The sequence below is a fragment of the Phoca vitulina genome, unplaced genomic scaffold, assembly GCF_004348235.1.
Source record: "Phoca vitulina isolate PV1807 unplaced genomic scaffold, GSC_HSeal_1.0 scaffold15, whole genome shotgun sequence".
Taxonomy (NCBI): domain Eukaryota; kingdom Metazoa; phylum Chordata; class Mammalia; order Carnivora; family Phocidae; genus Phoca; species Phoca vitulina.
Genome location: NW_022589718.1, coordinates 3,505,928 through 3,519,079, shown reverse-complemented (window position 1 = coordinate 3,519,079; position 13,152 = coordinate 3,505,928). Strand labels below are relative to the sequence as shown.

General features: G+C 45.5%; 1 protein-coding gene across 4 annotated transcripts in view; it reads right to left on the bottom strand.

Annotated features, from left to right (window-relative positions):
* Positions 1-13,152, bottom strand: part of ZMAT4 (zinc finger matrin-type 4) — a 353,920-nt gene that overhangs the window by 329,107 nt on the left and 11,661 nt on the right. For 3 of the 4 annotated variants that reach the window (XM_032413353.1, XM_032413354.1, XM_032413352.1), the window contains exon 2: positions 12,822-12,917. The exons of the other annotated variant lie outside the window; for it this stretch is intronic. In XM_032413353.1, coding sequence (XP_032269244.1) covers positions 12,822-12,844 — 23 coding nt within the window. In that variant the 5' untranslated portion in view covers positions 12,845-12,917. The remainder of the gene's footprint in view (positions 1-12,821; positions 12,918-13,152) is intronic. 4 annotated transcript variants of the gene reach the window in all.

The window sequence follows — 13,152 nt, the reverse complement described above, 5'->3', positions numbered from 1 at the left end:
ATTTCCTGAGATCTGAGAATCCCCACACCAAGAGCCATCCTAGACTCTTCCATTCTCCTCATTCCCCAAAGACCCCTGTCTCTTCCTTATTCTCTTCATCCATGAAATGGGATGATTTTACCTATCCTGGAGGCAGTAACAGTGGTGTGGTTAAGGGCATGGATTGTGAAATCCCTGGTCATGGGAGACCTTGGGCAGCTTATCCAAATCTGTGCCTCAGTTTCCCTCACATATCCATTCTTAACAGTACCTACCTTACAGGGTCATTGGAAAGATTAAGTGAGGATAGTTCCCAGCTCTTAGTAAATGCCATTATCATTATAGAGGAGTTTTAAGAATCAAAAGTAACCTAGGTGCAGCAAGGTACCAATGCCTCTCCAAGTGGTCTCCATCGTTAACACCTCAATCCAGGTTATTGTCCTGGCCTGAACTATTGTAAAAGCCTTTCATCTCTCTGACTCCAGAATCCCACCTCTCCAACCCCTCTTTCATGACACTCTAGGGACCCAGTCATTAATTTACATCATTCCTCTGCTTAAAAACCTTTAATATCTATCTGTTGCTTATTGCATAAAGTTCAAACTCCTTGTCATGGCCTAGAAGGCTCTTCATGGCCAGGCCCATCTCTTCAGCTTCATTTCCCATCACACTGTTCCCATCTGCCTGGAATGGCCTTTCCATTTCATCTGCCAGAACCACTTCACACTCTTCTCCACACAACTCAACCACCGTCTTCTCTAGAAAGCCCCTCTGGCTCTGGCTGAGTAACTGACCTCTGCCTCTTCTGAGACTCTACTCTATCTATCCCTGTTTACACATCTGCCTTCTCTAATAGACTGAGAGTTAAAGACAGGGACAGTGTGTCAGACATCCTTATTTTCCCCATGACTGGCATGATGGCTGGCACTGAGTAGATGTTTCATAAGTACCTGTGGGTGAAGAGTCTGCTCTTGCAATGGCATAAACATAAGCAGGGTCAATGTCAACAATTCTAATCACTGGTACAGCCCCACTAGGAATATTTTAACAAAGTAACCCCTGAGTTAGCCTGGGTATGCTTCCAGTCAATTCTCTCTACCAACAAAGTGGGATTCTGACCAGAAATCTCTGCAGCATGGGACTATATGTAAAGCCAAACACACCCTCCTTATCCTCCCCACCCCCATTCTAGTCTCTCCAGAATCCAAAAGGAACATTGAGTTTTTAACAGTACTTGTACTCTGTTGGCATACTAATTAACACCAATTAATCATCTTCATTAGGTGTAATAATGACTGAGAGAGAAAAGATTAGTTCCAACAAAATATTCTGTGCCTATATCTAGTGTCCTGATGGCTCATGAGATTAACCCACCTAAGATCAAATCCTCATCAAACTACCCCTGCTCTGCTGGAGACCTGTCACTAAATCTCTGGATGATGTCAAAGAAGCAAAAATGCCCAGCTGGGGAAGCAGCCAGACATAGAGATCTGATCTAAACAATCACTGAGAAATTAACTGATGTCCTTCCAAAGCAGGAATTCTTTGCAATCCCAACAGCCCCAGAATATGATACACCCATCAAGTACAATTCCCAAGTCCCTAAGGAGACAGCAAAGTGCATCATATGGTATACCTACTCCTACGTAGTTTCCAGTCAATGAGGAGAGTTCCAACACTCCTCACTGGCCCACTGCCCCTTCTCACAGCCTGTCCCATCACCAGCACTGGCAACTCCAGCCTTCCAACTGTTCCAGCCAAAATCCTTGCAGTCATTCTTGGTTCCCTTCCTTCTCCCCTATATCACAAACTACTCATTAAAAATAAAATTCAAAATATGCAAAGTATCTGACCACTTTCTCATTGCCTCCACCCTAGTGCAGGCCACTTGGACCACTGCGGTAGCCTCTTGACTGGTCTCCTGCTTCCACCTTTCCCTGCCTTTGGTCTATTCTGAACACAGCATCCAGCATGAGTCTTTTAAACAATAAATCTTATCATATCACTCTTCTGCTCAAAATCCTGCTTGTCTCTATGAGTCCTTAAAATTGGTCTACAAGGCCATATATGACATCCCCCTGCTCTTCTCTGACCACCTTCCCTGCTTCTCTTTCCCTTTCTCAGTCTATACAACAATACTGGCCTCCTTGGGGCACCTGGGTGGCTTAGTCGGTTAAGCAAATGCCTTCAGCTCAGGTCATGATCTCCAGGTCCTGGGATCAAGCCCCATATCGGGCTTCCTGCTCAGCAGGGAGTCTGCTTCTTTCTCTCTCTCCCTCTGCCCCTCCCCACCACTCATTCTCTCTTTCTCTGAAATAAATAAATAAAATCTAAAAAAAAAAAAAAAAACCCCACAATACTGGCCTCCTTGTTGCTTGAACACATCAGGCACACTTCCACCTCAGGGCCTTTGCCCAAGTCTTTACACATGTAACCCTCTTCAGGAGACCTATTTATAGACTACCCTATCTAAAATTGTAACCTGATGCCATTCCACCTAGCTCAGCATTCCCAACCCCCACTCCTGCCCCCAGCATTCTGCTTTCCTTTTTCTTTTTTTCTGTAACAGTTATCACCTTCTAAAATTGTATATAATCTACTTGTGTATCATTTGTATTATTCATTATCTGTTTTCTCCTGTTAGAATGTAAACTCAGGGAGAGCATAAGTCTTTGATTTATTCATTGATTTATCCAAGATACAGAGAATAGTGCCTGGTACATAGGAAGTACTCAATCAATATTCACTAGTAAGTAGTAAGAACATTTAAGAGAAGTACACAAAAGTGACTAGAGCATCCTTGAGAGCCAGGGACAGGAGAGGAGAGATCGGGGCAGTTTCCATGGGAGGACAGGACATTGGAACTGAACCTTGAAGGATGGGGTAGGATTTGAACCTGTAGAGTTGAGGGGAGGCATTCAGGTAGAGAGAGGCAGTTCAGGTAGTGGGCCAACAGAGGGTCTCTAGAGAAGAGTCAGGTGTTCAATTAGGCACAGGGCACACAGTGTGCAGCCAGGCAGTGGAGAACTGGGTTGAACAGGATCCACTGCCTTGCCAAGCAGGGAAAGGGCTTGCTGATGGCAGTTGCTCGGGATTCTGTGATGAGTTAGAGGTGTCCCTCCTCTTCACTACTTCTGCTTTATAGAAACATGAACTAGGACTGTTCTGCAAAGCATCATCAACCTTCACAGGCTAGTGGCCAAGAGACCTCAGGCCATTCTCCTTTTCATCTCACCCGCCACATTCATGCCTGTTTAGGGGCCTCTGCTCATGCCACCTTCCCAGCCCGAGACCCTGGCTTCTTCCCTCTCCTTTACGTCCTAAGTCTAACTAAGCCCTAGTTCAACCCTTCCTTGTACTTAACACTTGCAGGCTTCTCTGACCACCACCCAATTGTCACCTTCTTCTGCATGTTCACTGCGCTCTCTAGTACCCACTGAACCCTTCCTTGTTCTCCGCTCATTTGAGGTATGTCTGTCTCCTCATCTACATCATGCAGCTTGTGGGCAGGGCCAATGCCTTAGCCTCTTGTGGCCTCGGCACACTCCTGAACACTTAGGAGGTGTCCCATCAAATGTCTGTGCTTAGGTGCTCTTCGAGAAGCAGAACCGCTGTGGGCCACTGTGTCAGCTGTAACAAGGCACCCATCACATCCAGCTGCTAAGATCACCACCACTTGGAATTCTTTTGAAGAAAAGAAACTCTGAGAGAGCAAGAGTTACATTCTGGGCTCACCTCAAGATGATGGGGGTGGAAGGTACTGGGAAAGCATGTGTATATTTGTTTTTATTTTTATTTTTTTAAGATTTTATTTATTTATTTGACAGAGAGAGACAGTGAGAGAAGGAACACAAGCAGGGGGAGTGGAAGAGGGAGAAGCAGGCTTCCCGCGGAGCAGGGAGCCCGATATGGGGCTCGATCCCAGGTCCCTGGGATCATGACCTGAACCGAAGGCAGACGCTTAACAACTGAGCCACCCAGGCACCCCTGTATATTTGTTTTTAAATGAACGGGCATAACGTATACCAGGGAAGACACCCCCACACACACCTCCCAAGGGGAGTGAAACTCCAGGATTCACCTAGCCGTTTCCTACTGTGTGGTTGGAATGATCCATCCACTAAATCTTACAACTGGGGGCCTACGGCCATGGCTGACAGACACCCCTAGAAAAAATACCCCCCAACCCCAAGCTAATGAGATACAGTTTTCCTAAGCTTTCCCTTCACTCCCACTCTCAAGGGAAAACTATAAAATCTGTTTTACATACCGTTCCCAGGGCAGCTAAGCATACCTAATTTAAACACAATTTCTTTTTTTTTTTTTTTTTTTTTTTTAAACACAATTTCTTAATGGTTGCACTTTTGCACATGAATGCGTTTTGGCTACTGGAACTTTTTTTAGTGCTTGTATCTGATCAGTGGCCCAAGGCCTTCCCTAATTGTAACTCTTGGTCTGACCTGACTGGCTGCAACAGGTGTAGCTTCTGACATGGCTTATCTTAGCAGCAACACCAAAGAAGATGGTGGTGTCTGTATTCATAACTCAACAAAAGAAAAATGCCTCCCCCTCTTCCCATTTTCCTACTGGATTTTCCAGCTGTACTACTCAGAATTGCAGGAGCAGGGCAGATGAACGCACCAAGAACAAGAACATATATCTGCCGATCTTCCATGCACTGAACTTTTTTGTGCTTGTCTCCGGAACTGGCTACTATATTCCCCTGCACAGCGTCTAGGAAAGTAGCAGGACAGCCAGGAACAAAACTAAATTCTTTCTTCTCTGTCACACTTGGCTCTATCCCTGTACTTCAGGTTTCTAGCTCTCCCTAGAGGAACTCTAGATTCATTCTTGGCTCCCTGTCCAAGTGTCACCTATGGGAGTGAACATAAAATCTCTTGTCCAGGTGGGTATACTTAGTACAAAGATAGCCCTGAGTCTAAGTCTTGCCTCTGCCCAACACATCTCCTTGGGTGTGATGACTGTGAGTATAACATGAAACACTGAGCAGGAAGACCAAGGAGCATGTCAACTTGGTTCAGACAAGGGAATAGGTTAAAAAGAAACAGCTAATGAGCACGTGTCTGAAAAGTATTAAACACAATACAGCATATTGGTGTGAGCAGCTGATTAGAGAAAAAGAAATGAATGAGCGTGTGTCTGAAAAGTATTAACTATAATATAGCATATCGGTGCTCACAGCCCCCACTGGCAGTGAAAATACTAGTTATTACCTATGGGATTTCCAAGTTAAGAAGAACAGTTGGGAAACAGGTGGTGTGTGTGGTATATGGTGTCTTCACCGGATGTGGAGGAGGGTATGCGAAGTAGCAATCAGGGCTTGGTGGCCCCAGAAGACAGCTAGGCTGGGAGCTGAATGCTGATGAGCTCCTCCCTGACCTGTCTGCTCCCCACACCCTCAGCAGTGCCAAGTCTGCCCACAGTACTCAGGGGTACCCATCTGGAGAAGGACAGGACCTCCCCCAAGACATTCCTTATAGGAGCCCACTGGTCAGGCTGCAGGGAGGCCAAGACATGAGGGAAAAAGAGAAGATAGAATGTCATGCCCTTCAAGATGGCTACTAAGCTACTAGACCAAGGCTGGTGACCAGCTGTCTTCTCTTTGCTCCACAGAAGAGGAAATATGTTTGGCTACCATAGAGGGAATCGGGTTAGTAAAGTTAAATTTGAAAATAACGTGAAAAGTAGAAAGTCATTCCTCAGTGAGGAAAGAAGAGGAGAAATGTTATCAATCTCAGATGGTTTAAGGCGAGTTATTCCCAGATGTACAAGTATTATCTCAAAGATTGTTGTTGTGGGTTGAATTGTACCCCCTCCCCCAGAAAATTCATATTTGAAGTTCCAAGGCACAGCACCTCAGAGCCTGACCTTATTTGGAGATAGGGTCTTAACAGAGGTCATCAAGCTACAATGAGGTCATTAGGGTAGCCTCTAATCCAGTATGACTGGGACCTTTATGAAAGGGGGAGATTTGGACACAGTGACAGACGTGTAGAGGAAAGACAATTTGAAGAGACACAGGGAGAAGGATGGTCATCTACAAGCCAAGGAGAGAGGCCTGGAACAGCTCCTTTCCTCAAGCCCTCAGGATGAACCCACCTGCTGGCACCTTAATGCAGGACTTCCAGGCTTTTAACCTGTGAGACAGGAAATTTCGGTCCTTCAAGCCACTCAGTCCTACTTCATTACCACAATCCTAGCAAACTAATACAACCGTTAGAGACTCTTTCTACAACTATTAAAAATCCCCAGGAATTTATAAAAGGAATCTTTTCACATTTTATGCCCAGGAAATCTGGTAGGATTAGTTACTAATAAAGCTGTCCTCTTGTTGGACTGTGAGTTTTGGTGACGGGGGTAATTTAATTGAGTACTCTGCCTGGACATCGTAGATACTTAGGAAAGTCCTTTTGTTTTCTGTTGTTGTTGAAAGCTCTTTAACTCCTTTTTACCTAATTCCTAAAAAACAAAAGAAACAAAATACATATGTGTTTGAACACATTCAGGGTTTTTACTTATGTCTAAATATAACTATAAGTGTGTGTCTGTGTGTGTGTGTATGTGTGCGTGCGTGTGTGGAGAGAGAGAGAGAGAGAATTTTCTCCCAAGACTTTCAGTGGGTGGCAGGAAAAAAAATCAGCATCGTGCCAGCATTATAGCTGATGTTTGGTACTATTTATAGAGCCGGCCATGGCCATGTCAGATCTTTAAAAGAAGCAAAACATCTGGGTGCATTCCAAAGCAGAGAGGAAAAACCTAAGTCACAACATATTATACAGAGGAAGGTGGCATCTTTACAAAAGTTACAATTTATATTTGCTAAACATAATCCTGTACCTCGGAGGATCTTAGGGAACCTGATTCTGGTGCTGAGTGTAATGAGAAAAAAAAAAAAAAACCACAATAGCCATTGTATTTTCAATACCTTGAATTTCAATGTAATATTGAAATTGAAATACAATGTATTTCAACTTTTTAAAAAAAGTTCCGAGGTGAATGAGCGGTTTCCAGAGGGCAGAGAACATACAACATCTCCTCAGCAAAGGGCCTCCAAGTGGCCAGTGGCCATCAAGAGTCAATCAAGAGAGACAGCCTCATTGAACTTAAGTCAGCAGCTGCCCTGACATTTTCGGCAGGGCCAAAGTTAGAGCCAAAAATGTCCCTTCCCGCACCTCACTTGAAGGCAAGCAGCACCCCCTTCCTGCCCCACCTCGCAGAGATGTCATAAGGATGAATTGAAGAAAAATATTTAAACTTATCTAACACTTGGGACATCTGCACTAAAGGAAAAAAAAAATCACTATTTCTACAATATTTCACAGACCTAAAGCAAGTGTGTCCTACTTTAAGCAAAACCAATACATTAAAAAAAAAAAAATTCCAGATTTTGAAAGATATATATCAGAACTAAGTTGTCCAATGCACAGAAAAGAGTAAATTCCACATAGGTTGAGGTCTCTGCTTTATTCGCCAGGGAATACCCAGCACCTAACCCCAGACCTGACACATGACATGTCCTCGAAAGGTATTTGTTGAATAAAAGAATTATTTCTGTTAAATAGCCAGCTCCATCAGTGCACTTAATGAACTATAAAATTTGCAAACATTCTATTCAGATACCCCATGCTTCACCATGCGTGATGCCATAGGAGAGAACCCCTGTAACCTGGCTCAGGCTTGGGGACCACTGTGTCCTGTGAGACACACCTGCCCCTGGACCCATGGCCACTGCCAAGTGGCCTACATCATCCCTGCTGTCTCCAGCCCCCATGTTCTAGGAGCATCCTCTGGGCAGGCCTGCTGTTTTAAGATACCTCTTCCTGGTTTCCTAGTGACAACCATAAGGAAAGAGGGCAGCAGGCTCCAGGCTGGGTAAGGCTTTGGTAGTGACTAGACACGTAGGTTGTCACCATCTGTGGCTCCCAGGAAGCTAATGGATTTCAGGGCTGAGAGCAAACCAGGGCAAGCTATCTGCTCTGCTTGCTGATGGCTTCACCGCATACCCGCTTCTGCCTCCTCATTTCTGAATGTTTGCTTTTATCTCCAAAACACTGGTTTCTTCCACATTGGTCAGGGAGAGAAGAGAGAAGGATCCATACACAGCCTCCCAACAAGCTTCCGGGGAATCCACACTCAGGCCTGATCCCCAGAGAAATACTTTCCAAACAGCGCAAGCACTGAATCCACTCAGGTTACCAGATCTCCTATTCTTTCCATCATTTTTTAATTACTTTTATTACAAAAATTAATAAAGGCTCACTGTAAGGTATTTGGAGCTACAGAAGAAAATACAAAAAGGAAAACAAAACTCATCTGTAATCTCACCATCTGGAGAGAATCTCTGTTAGCATCTTGGTGTACTATAGCCATGTTTATGCACATATGTGTGTATTTCATTATGCAGTTTAGAAAATATTTAACCTACGGCTTGATGGGCATGGTCTCATGTCACTAACATTCTTCAAATATTTTTATTTGGCTGCCTACTACTCCACTGTATGGATGTACCATAATATATTTAACTAGTTCCCTGTTATGGGGGGAAGGTGATTCCAGTGTTTCAGAAAAACTAATAACACCACAGTGTACACGTTCATACACACGTTTCTTCACATCTCCGATCATTTCCTCAGGATAGAATCTTAGAAGTAAATCAAAAGTATGGAACTCCCCAAAATCATGCCTACCAGAAAGGTTGCACCAATTACAGTTCTAATAATAGGACCTTATACCATTCTATCATATCTCCATGACACTGAGCAATGTCATTTTTAACCTTCAGTAATTTTATAGCTGGAAAAATGGCATCTCATTTCCATTTTAATTAGCACTTTTATTATTGTTATTATTGGCATTGTTATCAGTGGTAAGAGCTCAACCTCACCACCACATGGTATCCCAGCAAGGTAGGCCCTCTCATCCTCCTGCTACAGAGGGAGAAACTGAGGCCCAACTGAATGACTTTGACAAGGTCAAACAGCTCACTTTCAGAGCCAGGATCAAAGCCTGACTCCAGAACCCCATCTGCCTAACTATTCTGCTCTGCTGATTAGTCACAGAGTCAAACATTTTTCTGTGTCTTTAGCCACTGTATTCCTCTTTCTCTGAACTCTAGTGAGTTTATTTTTCTGTGTAGAAAAACAGCCCTCAGCATTTTGGATGTTTTGACACCACACGCTTGTGCCAAGATTCACACATCACCCCCGACCCCTCCTTCCTCAGCCCAATCCAGCCACCCACCCATCTCCCCACATGTCAAGTGTGACACATCAAGTGTCTCCTCTCTACGTTGCAAAAAGCTTAAACTGGCTTCACCTGAGCCCTCTTGAGATTACTCAGAATGCCCTGGAATTTAACTAAACCCAGACTGGGAAATATCCATTCACAGTCAAAAAAGCGATACTTAATGTCAACCACATGGGGCCAGATCGCCTGGAAGGGCTTGAAAACACAGCCCAGTAGAAGGCCCATTAGAAGCGTCCTCTCCACACAGAGACAGGAGTATCTCCTGACAGACAGCTCCCACGTCAGTGTCACGTTTAAGTGCGCGGGCGGGTACCTGTCCACCACCGTCACTCCTCAGATGCCGGAGGAGATGTGTGCCCACCCTGCCCCCGACACACAGGTGAAATCCTCTCAGCAGATGAGAGCCCCAGAAGCTCTGCCACAGGCAGGTGGGAGACACCCTCCTACCCCGCACACCACCTCACCCTGACAGCTGAGAGGGAGCTGGCTGAGGGGGCTCCCCTCCTTGGGGGTCACCGCCTTGCCCTGGAGTTCATGGCACAGGAAAGTTCTGCAGGGTCATAAACCAGCCTCACGCCTGCCTCGGAGCTCACTCTGCAACTCGCAGCCATCATTTGCTTGATTCAGCTCGGGTTAGGGAGATGGATAGGATTTTCCCACAAATCACTTGATTAGTGTGAGAAATCTATGTTCCTGCTGTTCTAAGCATTGCAGGGATTTTGGGTTCCCTTTAAATCTCAATATTATGGTTCTTGCAGCTTTCAGAGTTTCTTTCCCAAGATTTATTTTTTTTGAAGGCACCGCACTATTTGGAAATTCTATACCGTTCCTCTCTGGTACGCTGACCAGCAATATTTGGGAAGAAGCACTTGAGCTCTGAAACCCAGAAACAGGTCTTCCAACCTTTTTACTAGCCACTCGGAGATGGCTACTGCAGCAGAAGCACATGGAATCCATGACCTGCTCACCCCAGCCCACTAGCCTGGCCCAGCCTGGCCCAGCCTTAGAGAGAAGCCGCCCCTCCCACCCACACCCCTGTCACCCTGCATTCCCACAGATTCTTGCATACGTGCTCTATTATAGGCACTACGCTGGATACTTTAGAGCTAACACTCCACTTAATCCCTACAACAAATCTATGAGATGGTATCCTGAGGTATTTGAGAGCTGGGGAAACGAAGGCTTGGAGCAGCCACAGGGACTCTCTGAGCCAGGCCCTTGGAGATAACTTGGGTTTGGATAAACTCTGGGTCTCTACACCTCTGCGCTTCCATATTCTCTACTTCATCCCCAAAAGACCACCAGAGATAAGATTTGGAGAAAAGACGATGCATCCTCTTCCTGGGTCAGCCCTGAACCACAAACTCCGTAGTGCCTTTATCACTCCCACAAACAACCTCGGGCCCTAAGTGAGCACAGGGTTTTAGACCCTCTGCCATCCAAGAAGAGTGCCCTCTCTGAAACCCGGATGGGCCTGGGGACAGTCACGGGTCCTATACATGCCCGGTTTGGTGCTAGGCCACGCCCCTTCCTGGGCTGCACTGACAGTGCATTGAGGTAAACCGGGTCCCTCAGCACACATTCTGAAGTCCCCGAGCATCCCCCACTTCCCTCAAGCTGCGCTCCTCCCTCCAGTGCCGCACACAGCACAGTCCCGGAGGGAAGCCTCTGCCTGCTTTCTGCTGGGTCTATGCTCTTAGTTGGTTCTCTCTTCTAAAGCCCCCAAGTCAGTTTCCTTCCACCAATCCCACTTGTGCCCTCATCTGTCTTCCTTGCTCTCTCCCTACAGGCATCTAACTAGAACTAAGGAGGTGTTCTATTTCTTCCTACTTTCTATGAACAGTTCCCTCTTCCCAAACTGTAGGGACTTCTCCAGGAGGCTGCTTCTCCACCTCTCCTCCCTTTGTCCTAGGACATCTGAAAGGATGACACCAGAGGGTTCAGTCCCCACCTTATGGGGTCCACCCCACATTCAGATCAAGGACCTTGGGTAGGTCCCTTCTCTCCCCAGGACAATGTCTTCACATAAAAATTAGAGAGAGGAATCCTCCTCTCATTCCTTCCTCTCTCCTGCCTCATAAAAAGATGTAAAAAATAAGTAAGAAGTCTCAAATAAAAAAGCTTTAGAAGGAGAGAGAAAAAAGTACAGCAGGCTTCCCCTAACTCCCCCAACCCCAGGCCAGTGGTCTCTCTCACCTCACGCAACTGTCTGATTTGGGAGGAGTGATAGTAACTCCAGTCAGCAGCTCCATTTCCTCAAAATACAATCGTACAAAAAAAAAAAAAAATGTAACTACGCATAGTTATGCATAGTGATGGATTTAACTAGACTTATCGTGGCGACCATGTTGCAATATATTCAAATATCAAATAATTATGTTGTACACCTGAAACTAATATAATGTTATATGTCAATTATAGCTCAATTAAAAAAAAATACAGCCATATAAGAGCCACCTGGGTAGGCAGCTCCAGGCCTGTGGGAATCTGAGACTGTTTTTTGAGGACTTTCAATCCACACCCTTGTCTTGGCCTTATTAATTCAGTCATAACTCTTCAGAATTTACAGAGCCCCTTTTACAGTGGAAAGCTCAAGTGATAGCATCACCACAAACATTTTAATTTTGATTTAAAGACTCACAACCTCTTCATTGTCTCCCGACCCCCTCCCCCCTGTGCTCAGGGGCATCTGTCTCCACTGCCCATGACCAACGTCCCCTCCCCACCTGACAGCTCTTGATCTTCCTTCCCAGTCACTGAGAAAATGAAGCAACAGGAGAGAGTCCCCACTCTGACCCCCACACATCCCACCTGACTGCCTTGTGAGCACAACTGCCCTTCCCTTCCCTGGCTGTCCACTCGGCCAGCCAGGCCACGCCTGCCCCCGTCACTGGGTCCCAGCCCCTCCCTCCCCATGGCTCCAGCAGTTGTCACCTACATCACCTTTGTGCTCTAGACTCGATTGTTTCCACCAGCACACACACATCCTGGTATTTCCCCCATTTTAAGCACACCCCCCCACACTCCTCCATAAGGTTGTTTCCATAAGCTATCTCCAACACCTTTCCACCAACCCGCTCCGAAGAGGCCTTCACCTCAAGCGCCATCAGCTCGCTGGTGGTCTCCCTGCTAATGCTCAGTTCTCGGTCCCCACCGACTTCACACACCAGCAGTATGTGAGCAGGCCGATTACTCCCTCCTTGCAGGTAGAAGTTACAGAAGATGAGACCTTCCACCTTCAACAACCTTAAAGATTTAAGGGTCAAAACTGTTCAGGGGGGAAATGATGAGGGAGCGGAAGGCTAGATGAGGACAAAGCAGAAGTTGGCACCCTACACCGCCCCGCCCCCCATGTGATAAGTGTGACATTCCTCAGGCACTCCTGGCTGTCCCTGAGCTTTAATAAAATCACCTTTTTACAAAAAAAAAAAAAGAAAGAAAGAAAGAAAGAAAAAAAGAAAGAAAGAAAGAAAGAAAAAAGAAAGAAAGAAAAGAAAAAAGAAAAGAAAGAGAAAGAAAGAAAGAAAAGAGAGAAAGAAAGAAAATGCTTCACTTAGGCTCTGAGGCAATCTTACCTCAGGGGCTGTTCCTTCTCCATCTCCTTTGCTGGTTCATCTTGACGTCCTAGTACAAAGGTCAGCAAACATGGCCTGTGGGTCGGCTGCCTTATTCTGTAAATGAAGTTTCATTGAATGCAGTCACACTCATTCATTTACATGTTGTCTGTGGCTGCTTTTGTGTTGCAAAGGCAAAGCAGACTCGTGGCAGCAAAGAACATATGGACTGAAAAGTTTAAAATATTTACTATCTGGCTCTTCAACAAAAAGTTCACCAATTCCTATTCTAGATCTGTAAGTATTGGAATTCCCAGAATTCAGTCTTTGTAGCTCCTTTCTACACTCACTC